This window comes from Nycticebus coucang, chromosome 15 (genome assembly GCF_027406575.1).
Source record: "Nycticebus coucang isolate mNycCou1 chromosome 15, mNycCou1.pri, whole genome shotgun sequence".
Lineage (NCBI taxonomy): Eukaryota > Metazoa > Chordata > Mammalia > Primates > Lorisidae > Nycticebus > Nycticebus coucang.
Window position 1 is genome coordinate 40787860 of NC_069794.1, and position 17607 is coordinate 40805466.

The 17607-nt window shown below is 34.3% G+C and overlaps 1 protein-coding gene across 1 annotated transcript in view; it reads left to right on the top strand.

The window, feature by feature from the left end:
• Positions 1-4996: 4996 nt before the first annotated feature.
• KLHL1 (kelch like family member 1) overlaps positions 4997-17607 on the top strand; it is a 326246-nt gene continuing 313635 nt past the window's right edge. The window contains exon 1 of the mRNA XM_053563984.1: positions 4997-6295. Within this exon, the coding sequence (XP_053419959.1) occupies positions 5796-6295 (500 nt within the window). The 5' untranslated portion in view covers positions 4997-5795. The remainder of the gene's footprint in view (positions 6296-17607) is intronic.

Sequence of the window (17607 nt, forward strand, 5' to 3'; positions counted from 1 at the left end):
CCACAACGCCTGGCTATTTTTTGGTTGCAGTTTGGCCAGGGCTGGGTTTGAACCCGTCACCCTCGGTATATGGGGCCGGCGCCCTACCGACTGAGCTACAGGCGCCTCTGCCCGTGTTTTCATTTTAAAAGATTCTAAAGTCAAATACAAAGCAAAATTTGATTCTCCCAAATATTTTACACATTAGAAAATATTTTTGAAAAATATCTATCAAAGGTAAATACATCTATATTAAATACATAAACAAATCTGCCTACATACATATCTATATATATAGTGCTGCACCTTAGAAATATTTCCATAAAAGAGGTAAGGGTTTTAAAATCATATCATACTTCTCTGAGAAGGATGATTAACCAGATAGAACCCAGCACAAAATTAAAGTAATGTATTTTCACAAACTACCTTTGAGGTTTCAAATACAATTTTGGAAAATAAAAAGTAACATAAATACAGTCTTGGTCATCATTATTAGGAATGCATTCTTCAAATTTCATTTTGAATTCATACATTCATTGAATTAACTCAAGAATTTTCATGAGAATTTCTAAAGTTTACACATGTATTGCCAGATCAAAATCAAAAGTTCAAATAAACCAAAGTTGTAGAGTGGATTAAAATGATCCCTGAGGACCAATTAACACCTACCAACATTTATTAAGCAGTCTTTTACTTGCTACTTAATTAAACTATACCTATACTTTAATGAAGATTAATAGTCCCGGAATAGGTTATTTTTATGTTTATGAGTTAGGAGTTCTTGATCTTGCGTGGAATAAACTTAATGTAAGGATTATATGGTATTATGTTTCAAACATTTTGGAAAATAACATGTTATTTCAAAACTGTCTTCATTTAATTTACACAATCAGAATGCTGTATACTTACTTTAAATGATATATACTAATTTTAGATGATATTTTCTATTAATGTATATAGATATGTTTTATTAAAATTAATTAGAGACAAAAACACAGGAGTCATCACAAGGCATGAACTATCAAACTGAAACATAATTAGCCATTCAACTACTTTTGTTGAGGATAGTTATGGAGAAGCAACTTTCTAGACATTATAGGAAGGGATGTCAAAAATATTCAAAGGAATTAGATTAGAATCACTTTTCTTAGAGAAGTGTACATTTAATTGAGTTTGTTTTGAAAATAATTACTAAAGCTCAGCACCTGTAGCACAGTGGTTACTGTGCCGACCACATGCACTGAGGCTGGTGGGTTCAAACGCAGCCTGGGCCAGCTAAACAATGACAACTGCAACAAAAAAATATCCAGGCATTGTGGTGGGTGCGCATAGTCCCAGCTACATGGGAGGCTGAGGTAAGGGAATTGCTTAAGCCCAAGAGTTAGAGGTTGCTGTGAGCTGGGATGCTATGGTACTCTACTAAGGGCTACATAGTGAGACTGTCTCAAAAAAATAAATAAATAGGGTGGCACCTGTGGCTCAAGGAGTAGGGAGCCGGCCTCATATTCTGGAGGTGGTGGGTTCAAACCTGGCCCAGGCCAAAAACTGCAACCAAAAATAATAATAAATAAATAAATAAATAAATAGGTAAATAAATAAAATAAAATAAAAAAGAAAAAGGAAAGAAAAAAAGTTAAAAAAAGAAAAAGAAAATAATTACTAAAAAGGAGAAAATTATCCAATTAAGTGCTTGGATCCTGCTATGGTTGAATGTTTGCCTACTCCAAACCTCCTTTTGAAACTTAATCCTCCATGTGGCAGTATTGCAAGGTAAAGTCTTTAAGATATAAATGGGTCATGGGGGCTCTTTCCTCATGAATGAATTAATTCATTTATGGAGTAACAATTCAATAGTTTAGTTCTTTAATTTATTAACTGGTTATTATGGGATTGGAACTATTGGTTTCATCAGAAAAGGTAGAGAGGCCTGAGTGGTCACACTCCTTCCCCCTCACTTTGTGATGCCTTTCCCTGCCTTGGGACTATGCAGAGGGAGACTGCCAGCAAGAAGTCCCTCATCATAACAAGCCTCTGGACTTTGGACTTCTCAGCTTTCATAAATGTAACAAATGAATTCCTTTTCTCTCTGAGTTAGCCAGTTTCAGGTATTCTATTACAAGCAACAGAAAATGGACTGAGACAGAACTAAATCCAATTTTGATTATTGCTTAATATGTGAGCTGTAAGAACTTTCAACTTACGTGGGTGATGTATTTAATACCTATGTTGGATTTAATAATTGTGTGAAGAGCTATTTATGTTTGTGTATTATAGTAAATACTGAAGCATTCTACCCATTTTCAGTATCCTGATTAAATGTTTGCTTACATTGTGTTGAAGACTATAGCAATCATATGAGCACTCATTTGAAAGACTGTGATTGATGGAACTGACAGCTCAATTTAATTTAATGTGTTATATAATGGAATTTTTTTTTCTTTTAAACAAAGTGTGATTTGATTCTAAATTCTTAAAAGTGATCTTTATTATGCCAATGTCCTCTTGCCCATAAGTTTGATTATCTTAAATCTTAATTTAATTGACCCATGAGTCAATCATAAATTATGACTGATTAAACAATTCTCCTTTGTGAATTTTGTTAGCAGGCTGCAAGGAACCTATTTCTTTCATATTTGCTACTACTTAGTATTAGACCTGGTACATGGTAAGTGTCAAATTAAAATATTTATATTGAATAGTGGGTAAATAAATTAAATAGTGCAATATTTCACATGGTATATTTTTGAAGGATTTTATCTAATATCAACAAAGTCATGATGTCCAAGTAAATTCTTTCCCTCTCTCCCTCCTCCTTTACTTCTTTCCTTCTCTTCTTCCTCCCTCTCTCCATCCCTTCCTTCCTTCCCTTCTTTCTTCCTTTCTCCTTCCTTCCCTTCTTTCTTCCTTTTTCGTTCCTTCCTATTTTCTTTTTTCTTTCTTCTTTTTATTTTGCTTTCCTTCATTCCTTTCCTTTTTCTTACTTTTCCCCTTTCTTTTCTCTTTCATGCCTCTCTTTTTTCCTTTATTTTTTCTTCCTTTCTGGTCCTCTTTTCCCAATAATATTGTAGTATAGTAACAATCAGGTGAAAATAATATAATCATTTTCGTCAATCATCTCAGTTTAACATAACTTTATACATATTTTACTTTCTAAATCCTAAATATTTTAATATGATATTAAGACAAATTATATTTAAATATCTTCCCCAAGAAGACATTATTTCAAACTCATGCACTCTATATACACTGATAAATATGGAAAAGCATTTTATTAAATAATAGGTTATTACCATGTTTTAAACTTACAAACATATTATGAAATTAACAACTCGGCATTATTTATCATTTATTAATTATAACTTATTTTTAATTCATATTCTCTTATACCACAACTTAATCTTACAACTTTTTTTAAAGTCATATAAAATACTGATCATTAAAGAGATAACTTTTAGCTGTGGAGTGGTAATGGTAGTATTGCAGATGCATAAGGAAACACAAAATTGAATTTCAGAATTAAAAAACTGAATTTTACATTACAATTTTTGAAATGTGGTAGATATTAATGAAGAAAATGTAGATACAGAAGAGTCACCTTGTACATGTTATTTTAAATTATTGTAAATCAATAGAAAATTATGTCACGTTAGAAAATTCATAAAACACCAATTACCCTAGAAATCACTTAATTATATGTACTTCAGATTCCACATTACCTCTGATGATATTTTCTCTGTTATGTTTGTGATGTATAATTTCATACACTGTTTCCTTCCCTAAGGGAGATACTTACTTGATTCCATTTTTGGATAAAAATGATCTGTCACCCATTGTTTGCTTTAAAGGAGTTTTTAATTTTTTTTAAAGTACTGTATACCAGAGGAAAAACAAAGGCACAGGGATTGCAGTCCAGCTGTCATAAATCAATATTAAAATGAATAATACCGATTTTTCTACCCCTGAAAACAGGGCTTTTGTGCACTTGATTTCTTGATATTAAAATGTAGAGTTTTGTTTAAGGATTTCACATTTGGTTTGCTTCTAGTTAAGTTTACAGCTCAAGAACGGGGTAATAGAGCAGTGATATTATTGCACTTTAATATTTGCTTCCTACTCCCTGCTGGGGGTTGCTGAAGCTGTGAATTCCTTGAATGGACAATCACCACTTCCTGATTCTCTGGTCCCCTTGCCTTCAGCAGAGGTTATTGGATTCTATTTTAATGGCCTTTTAAAGGAAAAGGAAAAAAATAATTCCATGTATTCCTATCTAGAAAGTGATCACAATCCTCATTGCTATCTATGTATAGGTATAAAGGGAAACACATTTCTAAACACCTATTTGTAAGATAGTAGCTCTTGGCTATTACTCATTTATTGCCTAAACTCTTCCATGCATTTAACACAATGATTTATGTACCAGAAGGTTATGTTTGAAACTCACTTTTATCATTTTATTCCATTGTGGGTTTCCACGGAGCACAGCTTTCATTCTGAGGCTGCACATCAAATGCACTGGTTTTGCGAAACCCCGCCCCTGCGTTCAGATGCCCATCTCTGAATTTTTACCAAGTGCTTCTGGCCCCCTGGGGTGAATCACTGCGTGGGTGCATTAATAACCGAAGCACAATTTAAGTGCCAGGTTGGTGGCATCATCACTCTTTGATGTCGGTATCCCTGTTTTTTCTGTGTCTCACTACAGAGAAACTAAAGCTAAAGGTTAACAGATTCAGTTTATTAAATAATTCAAGCTATTAACCTGCAACCTGCAGACGGATGGCAGCCTATTAAGTTTCCACTGCCATGATTCCAGTTTGGTGTATACTGATGCTAAAGCATCATGCCTGTTTGCTTTTCTTGTATTGCTACACTGTAATGAAGTGAGGAAGGAGGGTGAAAAAAGGTGACAGGACCCACGCAAGGGGACAATAAGAGCAGCAGACTCACTTGCATAAAGAAGATTGAAGCCTTCCCTCCCTCCCTCCATCTCTCCGTATAGGCCCCAGTGCACATCTGCGTCACTTCAGGGGGAGGAGGAGGCGCTGAGGCAGAGAGAAAATTGTACTGTGAGGACCTTGACAGCTTCACCGGCGGGCTTTTTCTTTGGTCTCCCTATATTTTCAGCAGTATACATTTTTGTCTCTTGCAAACTGACTATATTAAAACCACCCCTTCTCGCACTGCAGAAAGCATTTGACTTTCCTAGACATAAAAAGCAAGCTATCAGGGCATCCTCGCAGAGGCCAGGGAGAGGGGCGCAGGTGCACCAGGAAGGCTGGCTGTGGATACGCTTCTTCGCGACTTGAGGCTCTTTCTCTCTGCGTGCCCCAGGCACTGCACTCAGCTGCGCGGACAGGAGCGCCCACACCTTCCCGACTACAGCTCTGTTCTGCCAGGAGCGCGTCCCAGTGAGGTGTATCCAGCGGCCGCGCCCCCCACCCTCGAGCTTTGGAGCGCGCAGATCTCCCTTCCTCGCGCACCTCCATCCTCAGAGTCGCCCCTCCTCTGGATAACCGCGGGGCTCCCGCTCCAGGATCGAAGACTCTAAGCCCTTGGCGTCCCACTCTCCTGCCTCTTCTTTTGGCCCGTGGTCTCCCCACTTCCAGGTCCGGTGAACCTTACCAAGGCTGAACCGCGCGGCTTTGCCACCAGCGCTCAGGTCTTCGCCCGGGAGGGCGCACAGCCGGCGTCCCCTGGTCTGGCTCTCTGAGCGCAGAAGGCGCATCTTTCCCCTTCCTGCGCCCCTGGACTTGGGTGGCTTCCGATACCGTGCTAGCCAGTCTACGGCGTGAGCTGCCACCCCTTTGCCTTCCTAAAGCATGTCAGGCTCGGGGCGAAAAGACTTCGATGTGAAGCACATTCTGCGACTCCGCTGGAAACTCTTCAGCCACCCGTCGCCGTCCACCGGCGGCCCGGCGGGGGGCGGCTGCCTGCAACAGGATGGCAGCGGCAGCTTCGAACACTGGGGACCCAGCCAGAGCCGCCTGCTCAAAAACCAAGAGAAGGGCAGCGGGAGCAGTTTCTGGAAGAAGCCTTCCTCTTCCATCTCCTCTTCGTCGTCGTCCCCCTCTTCTTCCTCTTCCTCCTTCGGTCCCCTGAATGGCACGCTGCTTCCAGTTGCTACAAGGCTGCAGCAAGGGGCTCCCGGACAGGGCACCCAGCAACCAGCCAGGACTCTCTTCTACGTGGAGTCCCTAGAGGAGGAAGTGGTGTCAGGCATGGACTTTCCCGGACCACACGAGAAAGGGCTGGCCCTGCAGGAGCTCAAAGTGGAACCCGCCAACTCGAGCCAGGCAACAGGTGAAGGATGTGGACCAAGGTACCGTGATTCCCCTGGGTCTTCCAAGCGTCTCCCAGTCCCCACCGATTTCTCTGCCTGTGCTTTTATGATTACTAAATTTAAAACGTTTCAGGCTGAAAATGTAGGTTAAGAGATGCTAGCCTGGTTTTTATTATTGAAATGCTAATCTCATTAAAAGTTTGTTCATTAATTTCTGTTTGTTCAGCTACATGACTTTATGGAAGTTTGGGGGGTTGCAGTCACTAATTGAACATGTCTCATCTTGGCAGATCTCCGCGTGGAACGGGTTCTCGTATTTCTGAGACTGTAGTGTTCTGTCAGCTTCTGTCATTAAATTGTATTGTCTGATATGAGGTGAAATTTGCTTTAAACATCATCAGGATGCACCGCAGACAGTGGCCTAGTAACTGACTTAGCATTTTATCTAGGATCCCTGTGGCTTGCACTTATTTTAGGAATAATGAGTTAGACAAAACGAGGCCACTGGTCAGCAGCACTGTCTCTCTCCCAACCCACCTCTAGAAACAAAGTCTGATTTTCCATCTCAACTTCTCTTTTACCTTTTGTACTTCATGTTCACTTTTGCCCTGTTCAGAGTCTTAGAATAAAACTGTTGCTAAGTTCCTTTGCATTCAGTTGTCACGATTTGTTGCCTCAGTATTGGAATTGTGTGTCTTTAGTAAGCAGCTCATTAATTATTCCTGGTTTATTTCTAGTATTATAATTCTTTGTGTAGAATTCTGATTATTGAAGGCTTATAGAAAACCCTTCACACACATAAAACTCCTTCTGAGTTTCAAATTTCTAGGGAATTGACTCATTTTTATTCTATACTCCATCATTTCTAATTTTGCCATACAACCAGGATATGAAAGGATTTGCATTTAGATTCATATGCTACTAGAATGCATTATTAAAGAAGAAAGATAAGAAAATTATAATGAATATGTTGATAAATTTTAATCACCATTCAATAACAAATTATACAGAGAAGCAACTTGTTTAACTTTTGGTCAATTGACTTGGCTTCTTATAAAGTTAGGTAGCAAAATTAATATAAAACAAAATTATAGATACCATAGATTACCTAGCATACATTTATGTGTGCTCTTTAGGGAAGCTGACAAATGTGAAGTTAAATACACACACACACACACAAAAAAAAAAACTTCAAAGTTTTTAAATTATATGCATTATAGATTTGAATTTGAATTTTAAGGACCCCGAACATATTTTTTTCCTACATTAAGACATTTACTATAAGATTATTGTTTTAAGAGGGAAAAGTTTAACTTGCAATTTTTAAAGGTTTTTCCATATATGTATATACATATATATATACACACACATATATATGAGACCTAAATATGTATATTTGTTATTCAATTAAATAAGATCTTTTACCAAAAAGTAATTATAACCTTGGGTACCATGAATTCCACGAGGTTATTAAATTTATGTATCTACTAGTCATCTATCATTTTAGTATTTTAAAAATAAAATGTATTTTTTATCTCTTTAGTTTAGCAAATATAAAAATGGGGGGGTTATTCATAAACATTTGGCATTTTACTTTATTTATTTAGAAGTAAAAAGGTTAGGTTAAATATTTACTAATTATACATCAATAAAACTGAGATTTTAGAGACTCTGACAGCTCATAGAATAATAGACATTGTATATAAAATTTCAAATTAGCCTGAAGTATCCAATCTCCTGGAAATAACAATGTTTAATTTTGTTTAAAAAGTTTTCTTTATAACAAATACTAAGTAAATGAGGCACATTCAACATCCACAGATTATGGAGACTTTCATGTAAATTGGAGAATGTGAAAATGCTAATGATAATGACTTAAGAAATTACAATAAATTAACAAATATATAGCTCAGGAATGAAACACCCACCAGATTTAACTTCATCTTCTTTACTGCTTATACTTCGTAAACAAAATTTTTCACTAATTTTATTCACAAAGAGTTCTGAGAAGAATTCTGAAAATAACTCAAGTATCAACCAAAGTTAATTTTACTATTGGAATCAGGGTGCTTTATAAGATTTTCCATGTGTAAACTATGGAAAATTAAGTCTAATTTTATTTTAAAATTCATATTAATACTTAATTCTATAGGTAAATTCAAATTCCTTACTAGACAATTCAGCACAGCCAGTCTCTGATAGATTTTGTATGTTTTCAAACTTTCTTAATGGCTGATTGAAAACACATTAGTAAAATTAGCTATTGGTCATTATAAATATGCAATATCTTAATGCGGTATATGATAAGACTAGGGTTCATTGACTAGAAGAGACAACATTCTCAAAGTAAAATTCTGAAGGGAAATTTGATTATACTTCAGCCTTTCATGCAAAATAATCAGTGATGTGGAATTAATATTTTTTTTGACAATACGTCAAGGCAGGCTACATATTGTTTATGATGATCTATCAATGAATATATACATGGCAAAAACCCTGTGTGATATTTTTTATTGCTGGGGTCAGTAGTATATCACTAAACTATGATGTCACATTTAATACATAACCTTTTGTTGTATCAATTCTGACTTCTCTACTAAATTGATTTTTATTTTTAAAACAAGAGTTGGGGCATCTTTTCTGATGTTATCTTTATTCATTTTTTTGACACACTATTCATTTATTTGATCCCATGAAAGTTAGGAATTGTGCTTTAGAAAAATGTGAGTAGCTCAGTTCACTTAACTGGTTGTTTCAGTAGCAGATGGAGGACATGCAGGGGAAAGCTACCCATGATCTCAGAATTCTGGAAAGGTCAAATTATCATAGACTTGAAACAGAAAGGTCATAGGAATACAGGGGTAAACCAATTATGGTCAAAACTCAATTGTTATCTTTTCCTACCTATTATATGAAATACCTTCTACCATATCCCTAAACAAATCTCAGTAAGTTATAGAAGCAATTACATTAAGAATAGTTTTCAATAATAGGTCACTGATCTCCGCTGTTAATCATTCATTTGTCTTCTTCTCTATTCAAATTTAGTTTTGAAAGTGTATAATTTCCTGGATATTCAGATCACCATATATTTGTGTTGTGGATATTCTTGTCCAAAATCCCATATGTAGTAAACTATAAAACCAAAAAGCAATATTTATATTCTTGCAGTTTATAGTGATGTGTGTGGGAGAAAAGATGTCATGTTTTAGCTGCTTGCTTTTTCAGATTCTAAATTCGTACAGAGTGCAGTCATCTAATTCCATGATTTTAGTTACTACACACACACACACACACACACACACACACTCACACGCACACAGTATTTCCAGATTTACATGTCCAAACCTAGACCTCACCCCAACCTCTAATCTCCTAAATTCATCTACCTACTTGACCTGTCTGGTGGATACTGCGAATATTATTTAAATACAACATGTACAACGTTGAGTTTGTAATTTCATGTCTGTGTTGCTCAATTTCCTTCCTTATCTCAGAGAATAGCTTTCCATATATTGGGTTGTATCCAAATCGTATTTGGCAGCATCATCTTTCCCATCATTTTAAAATATTCCTCCCCTGCCATTTTCACTTAGAAAATCTAACTTGTGTCTGTCCCACCTCTCTTTACTTACATTGTTGGCACCAATCTAAACTACTATCTTTTTTGAACTGGAGTTCTGCAACTGCCACCTGTAGCACCTTGTTACCTGAAGTGAATAAATTTTCTGTTATAAAGTGGGAAAGCTGAAGTACTTTTTCACATCCCTCACTGCCCTTTTTTTCCCCAGAGGATTTCTACCACTCCCTGATTACAATTTGTCTATACAGAGAAACCCACTGATCGTGATGTATACCATACACAGCCTGGTTCTGAATGATCTGTCTTTTGATTAGCTACATAGACCCCTCACTCCTCAGCCTTCCCCTTATCCTCTGCCTTCTGGATGTAATGTCCTTCTCTTTTTCACTGTCTCTGGGCCTCAAGAACTCATTTCTTCTCTTTTTAGCTGTTATTTCCTCAAATGAACTTTTCTGGAGTTCATTCCTATTCATCAGTGCCTACGAGTCTTGCATAAGAGCTCTGTGCCTTTCCCAAGGAAGCAAGTCTTGATCACCCAAATTCATTTCCCCTTGTTTTAAGTTCTTATAGTAGTGATGCTCTATTTTTTAAAATTTCTTATTGTACTCATCATTCTGCCTCTATCATACAACATGTAGTTACTCAGTAAATACTGTTGAATGAATATTTGTCATAATCATATTGAATGGATTTGTTTAAGAACTTGCTTTTTAGATACTTAAGTTAACTTAAGTATCTAAGTATTTAAATATTTAGATACTTAAGTTAAAATTCATACCACTCTATAGTCCCAGTACCTATAAGTATCTCTTTGGTATATTGACTATGTAGATCAGAAGACTAACATATAACAAGGGCAAATAATTTTCGCAGAATCACAGGCTTAGACTCAGTATAGATGGACTTTTAATCCTTGCAATAAGACTCCAGACCCAAATTGCAACTCATTTTGCCAAATCAACTTCCCCTCTGCTTAAGCAACCAAACAGAAGATAGGTGGTTCCATCTAAGGGTATAAAGCAACAAATTTATTCTCTTGGTGGACATTCTGCTTGTGCTATAATGTTTAAATAGACTTTGTATGGTGAAGGTGATAAAAAAAATGCTTGGTAAGTTTCATTTAAAGAAGACTTTTTAGTTCGAATTAGAAAACAATTATTTTCTGAATAATGGTTCATTCAGTGCTTTTTATTTTATAATTATTTAACAGTATACTTAGAAATGGGAAAAATAATACCTAGAAATGGAAAAAAGTAATAGTTTTGGAGACATAGATATTCATGATAGAAATTTTTCTGCTGACAGTCAGAACCACTGCTAGAGAACTGCTGCTGAAAGAGAAGATTCTCCATTAACATTTCATGGGGGTTAGTGGTACATGCCTTAGACATTTGTTTTTAGAATGAAGAGTGAACTCTGCTTCAGTCAAGGGAAAAATTAACCTTGAAAATGATAAAAGACTACTTCATCAGGAAAGTGGTTCTCACACTATGCTTTCGTGAAACACTAAAATTAAATAATATTACTCTTTTTCACTATCCTAAGTTTCAGAGTGGAAAGGTATGTAATGGAGTGATTTTACCCAATTGTGTGCTTCTTTGCTAATTTATCCTAAGTTTGGGTGCAATGTAGTCTACTATTATTTAAACCAGAACTGAGAAAAATAACACCTTCTTTCAAGAAAACTTCTTTTACTTATTTTAGAATGAATTTATCAACATTACATGATATTCTACCCAAAAGTCCTCTATTTCTAGACACCTTACTTTCTGAGCAAGTTTGTTATAGGCAAACTGAAAAGAAAAAAAAAAAAAATGGGATCACTGAGTTGGATTTTCAGTTATCCAAACCACAGAACTATCTGTAAAAAAGATGTGAATGTAAGGGTAAGATAAAATAGGAATTACAACTTTTTAATTGTAACAATGAAACATGTTAATAGAAGGACCAAATGTTGTTTTTATTTATAAATTTCTAATGAGTACATTATAAACTACATAATTACCCTTTCCAAGTTACTATTTTAAATCATGTATAAAAGTAAAGAAGTCCTGTGTAATAAAAATTAGTATTTGGCTCATACAGAATGTAAAGTTGATCAGATGTTTATATTTGTTAGTTTGTTTGTACCAAGCCCCCAAAGATAATTTGTGTATCTGCAGATGACATACTTTTAACAACTATATTTAGCTCAAATTTGATAGATTGACCAAGAGCTCTCATAGTACTTACAGAAAAATTGTGATCTGCAGCATATATTTGAGTTAAATCAAATTTGTTGAATATAAACATGTGTAACATTTTAATCAGAGTGTCAGTGTAAGAACAAATACCTCACGCAAATGATTTTATTGTACCATCCGAAACGACTTTAGGTATGCTTGTGGTCGTAATAAAAAATAAATGATCTGGAAGTTACACATTGGTTTAGGTAATTTTCTTTTCTACACTATGATTAAACTTTCTGTAGACACAGATAAGCTGTGAATAAATAAAGATTATTTTGAAAATTTTGTAATTCAAGTACAGGTAAAAATCCCGCACTAAAGAGATTTGATGGCAGGTACCTTTGCTGATGTTTCTGTCCAGCATCTGAAAACAGATGACTATAAATGTTACAGAAAGAGCCACAGAGTTATGCTTGACCAGAAAAAAAATGAAATCTATAATTGTAGGACTCTCAGAACAATACATTTTGGATGGCAAATTTGAGTCAGATCATTTTGATAGAAGGTACTTTCATAGAAATGATGCTTTTTGAAAATGATCTGAGAGTCTTCAGTCTATATTAATTCTGAATTCAGCCTTTTTCATTCATTAAGTAGGTTTAGCCCAATTCTGATAATTGATGAAGTATTAGAAATCCTTCAGTTATATTTCTTATTAGGCTTGTTCGTTACATGGCATCCTGCTGGATCATGCTGCCACTATTTTCTTTTTCTTCTTGATATGAAACATTGATAAATATTTATTCATGTAAACTAGCACTATATCTTGATTGAAATATTATTGGACAACTTAAATTTTATGACTAAATTTGGGATTGTTTATAATGCAAAGAAAGGAAAGAATAATTATTTTGTAATTTTTCAAGAGGTGCATGTCCCAGAAAATGGAAAACACAGCTTTTGAGAGGAAATCTATCATTTAGGATTTATATTTAAAATATATTTATTTACTAACATAGGAACATTGTGAATTTACAACTCTGGGATTCACTTTTGAACTCTACTATTTTTGAAAATAAGTGTGGAGTAGTTTTATCAGTTGAATTAAAATAAAAATATCATCTCCATTTTTAAGTACTTTGTCTTTGATATACTAGTATGCAATTTCAACAGAAAGGTTTATAGAAGTTGACACCTAATATTTGTCACTTGTGAATTGTTGATTTTTTATCAAAATACCTGAGAATTTTGTGTGATAAATGAATTTTTAATTCTGGACCAGGTGTGATGGCTCATGCCTATAATCCTAGGACTGAGGTGGGAGGCTGAGGTGGGAGGACTGCTGGAGGCCAAAAGTTTAGGACCGGCCTGTGCAACATAGTAAGACACATATTTACAAAAAGAAAATTTGCTGGGTATGGGGACATACATGCTTATAGTCCTAATTACTTGGGAGGCTAAAGCAGGAGGATCAGTGAAGCCCAGAAGTACAAGACTGTAGTGAGCTACAACTATACTGTTACACCCCAGCCTTAGCAGTTGTTTGATTATATTAGTAAATAGTTGTTAGCAACATGAATATGCCATTATATCTACCTAAAAATTATGTAGTGAGCTCTCTGATAATTGTAAGAGGCTTAATAAACATAGAATTGAAATCTCCAAGGAAAAGCAACAGATGAAGGGAAAAATATTTAAAGAAATAACAACAAAGATTTTTTTTTCCAAATTTGATGAAAATTATAAACTCCCCAATTTGAAAATTTTAATGAATTCTAAGCACAAGACATATAAAAGGAAATAGCACAAGGCACATTATAATCAAATACTAGAAATTAAAAAATTTAAAATAATAAGCTAAAATTTTAAAATTTCTAGGCCAAGTAATATTTTAATGATTTTATTAAAGTCAGGATAGACAACTGAGAATCAAACAGGGATTGGACTTACTATGTCACCTCAAATGACATGTATAAAGAACGAACACAAATGGGAGAGTAAGGAAAGAAGAAAAGAAAAGAAAAAAGAGGGAGGAAAAAAAAAGGAAGGAAAAGAGGGAGAGAGGGAGGGAGAGAGGGAAGGAAAGAAAAAGAGAAAATAAAAAGAGTACCATGAATTTTCTAATAATGATAAGAAACTTAATGAATATATAATTGGAATTCTCAGAGGAGGGTGAAGAGGGAAAATATTTAAATAAATAATGACAGACATTTTCCAAATCTGATGAAAATCATATTTTTCCAGGTTCAAGCATGAACAACAGGAAAGGAAATACCACCAAGCATATGATAATCAAATTCTCAGAAACATGGATAAATACAATAGAAAAATATTAAAGCACCCAGGAAACAGTAAGGATGAAGGGTCATTGCACATTGGCCATAATGCAAGTGAGAAGAAATTGGAGGATCATTGTCACAATTTCACTGTAAAAGAAAAATAAAGCTCTCCTAGAAATCCATACACACTCAAAACATTTTTTAAACTGAGGGCAAAATAATTTTTCCAGGTATGGAATTGTTGATATAATTCATAAGAAGCAAATATGTTCTACAAGAAATGTTAAAGGAAATCCTTTGAACTCAAATAAATAACGTAAGTTGGCAATGTATGTAAAAGGGAACTGAAGAGCACCAGAAACAGTAACTGAATGGGTAAAAAAATAATAATAATTAAAAAAGTTATTTCAGTGTGGTATATTTGAAAGATAATTGATGGTTGAAACAAAAAAAGATGGTTAAAGATTTTACTATATGTGTAAGATGAATGTATGATATCAATAACATGAAGACTCATAGAAGAGAAGTAAAAATATAGTATTTTAAGATTTTTATATTAAATGTGAAGTGTTATATCATTTAAAGGTAGTCTAAGGAATGTGATCTGAGTCCTAAAGCCATCATGAAAATAATACAACAATGGTAAATTGTAGTAGATCAGAAAAGAAAATGACCTTACAAAATTATTCAATTAATGTAGAAAAATAGAGGAAACAGATAATCTGACCTCTGGCTATACTAAAATTACATTCAAAGAAACTATTCTGCACGTTCACCATCAAAAGGCAGAGATTATCAAAACAAGACTTCTATGTTACTTAAAAAACATATATTTTAAAGACAAACACACAAATTGGCTAAAAGTAAAAAGATGAAAAAGATTTATCATGCTAAAACTAAGAAACAGAAAGTGGATGTATTAATATCAAAGTATATCTTAGAACAAAGACTACCAGTCTGATAAAGAGAACCTATGAAAAATCTGTCACTAAGTCATAATATTAGAAAACTGGGTCGCTTCTAAGATCAGGAAAAAGGTTAAGCTGTATTCTCCTAACACTTTTATTCAATGTATTTGTATTTGAAGTGTCAGTTCAATAAAGAAACAAAAAGAAATAAAAAGCATCTACATATTAGAAAGAAAGAAGTAAAATTTTCTATTTAACACAAATTGATCATTAATGTAAAAATAAAGAACTAAGTCTGTCTTTATTTGCAGGCACAAGTGTCATAAAATTTTCATAGAAAATATGAAAAAGGTAGTGAGTTTAGCACAGTGTCAGAATACAGAATCAACATGCAAAATTCAGTTGTATTTCTAGATATTCACAATAATTTGAAATGGAAATTACAAAAAAAATACATTTTATAATAACAATAAATTATGAAATACCTGGAAATAAATACGACAAAAGATGTGAAAGACTCATAACACTGAAAAGAACACAACTGTGCTAAGAAAAATTAAAGATCCCCAAATGGAAAAATATACTATTTTCATGGATCAGAGGACTCTCTATTATTAAGGTGTCAATTCTTCCCAGTTTGTTTACAGATTAAATATATCTCACAAGAAAATCCATGCAGGTTTTTTATTTGTTTGTGTGTGTGTGTATGTGCTCGCCCATAGGCAAATTTATTTTTAAAATGTATACATATAGGACCTATAATAAAAACTTTTAAAAAATTAATAAAATTGGGAACTAACACTCCTCATGTTTAGACTTGTTTAGGAACCTACATTTTTTATTTATTAAGATAGTGCTATATCAGTGTCTAAATATATAAGTAAATTAATGGAGAGTGGATAAATAAATTTCGATAATAATCACATAATGAAATATTATTCTTCCGTAAATATAGAATAAACAAGTGTCATCCAACTATAAGTTTTTTGTTTTGTTTTGCTTTTTGAGACGAAATCTCACTTTGTCGCCCTTGGTAGAGTGCTTTGGCGTCACAATTCACGACAACCTCAAAATTTTGGGCTTAAGTGATTCTTTTGCCTCAGCCTCCCAAGTAGCTGGGACAACAGGCACCTGCCACAACAGCCGGCTATTTTTACAGACAGGGTCTTACTGTAGTTCAGGCTGATGTCCAGCTCGTGAGCTCAAGCAATCTACTCGCCTTGGCCTCCCAGAGTGCTAGGATTACAGGCATGAACCACTGTGCCTGGCCTCAACTATAAGTTTAAATGAAAAGTTATGATGAGGCAAAACTTAATGTATATTTCTCTTCAATACTTATCTACTGTAAGTCAGATTTATCCATTGTATTGATATCCTTACTTAGTGTAAATATTTAATTCTATCTTTCCTTGAATCATATAATGGAGCCAAACTCTTGAATTTGGTATCTGGCCCAAAGAGTTATCCGTGACATTTGCCTTGCAGAACTTGATGATGAAATATACCATTTTGCTTACATCCCTTTGGCAGCGGATGAGAAAAAAGAGAAGGCTGAATAGTTTTCAGAAGGAACCCCTTCTGCATAGAATGCTTAGAAGGCTTTGCAATGGTAACCACAGTAATTTTTTTCTTTTATTTTCATGGCCAATACTTGAAGGGCAATGGGAAAGCATGAATGCTGTCCATGAGCTTTACCTTAATGGCACAGAATTTTACTATACGAGTTTTATGGAGGTAGGAAAAGAATGAATGCATTTTTACCCATGTAGAGAACCTTGAATAGCAGTAATGTTTATGATATCAGCCAATAATAGAAAATATGTGTGATATTATTATGATATAGTAAATTTTTAAAAAGAACAAACTTTACATACATGTTTATTTCAGAAAGAATAATGCAAGTCAAATACCAGATTTTATATATTTATTAAAATTATAAGATTACATTTTGTGTTCTTGAAATGTAATGATGAACTTTATTGCTATTATCTTGTAATCAAAAAGCTAAGAAAAATTTGGAAAAGAAGTTAGCTTCTGAAAGATTAGCTTTAATGCCCATAATCCAAATCAAAATTAGGTGTACTGCCCATAAGGATCCTAAAAGTGAGGAATGTTGCCATCTAGTGGATATTTATACATATTGACATTACATGGTCCCTTGTAAACGTGTGAGATGCTCAAACAGGTAAAATTCTCATACGCTATCAATATATCAGGTAAGAACATCAAGCTGTCCTAAGACAGCAACAAATTATGTATGAAATACTTTTTCCCTTTTCTTTAAATTCCATTTTTGCTACACTATGTAAAAATCTCTACTTCTTAAGGATAATTGAAGGGGACATCTCTGAAGGCACTCTAATCTATTTAACTGAATATACTATATATTAATTACTCAATGTCTTGCTATTTC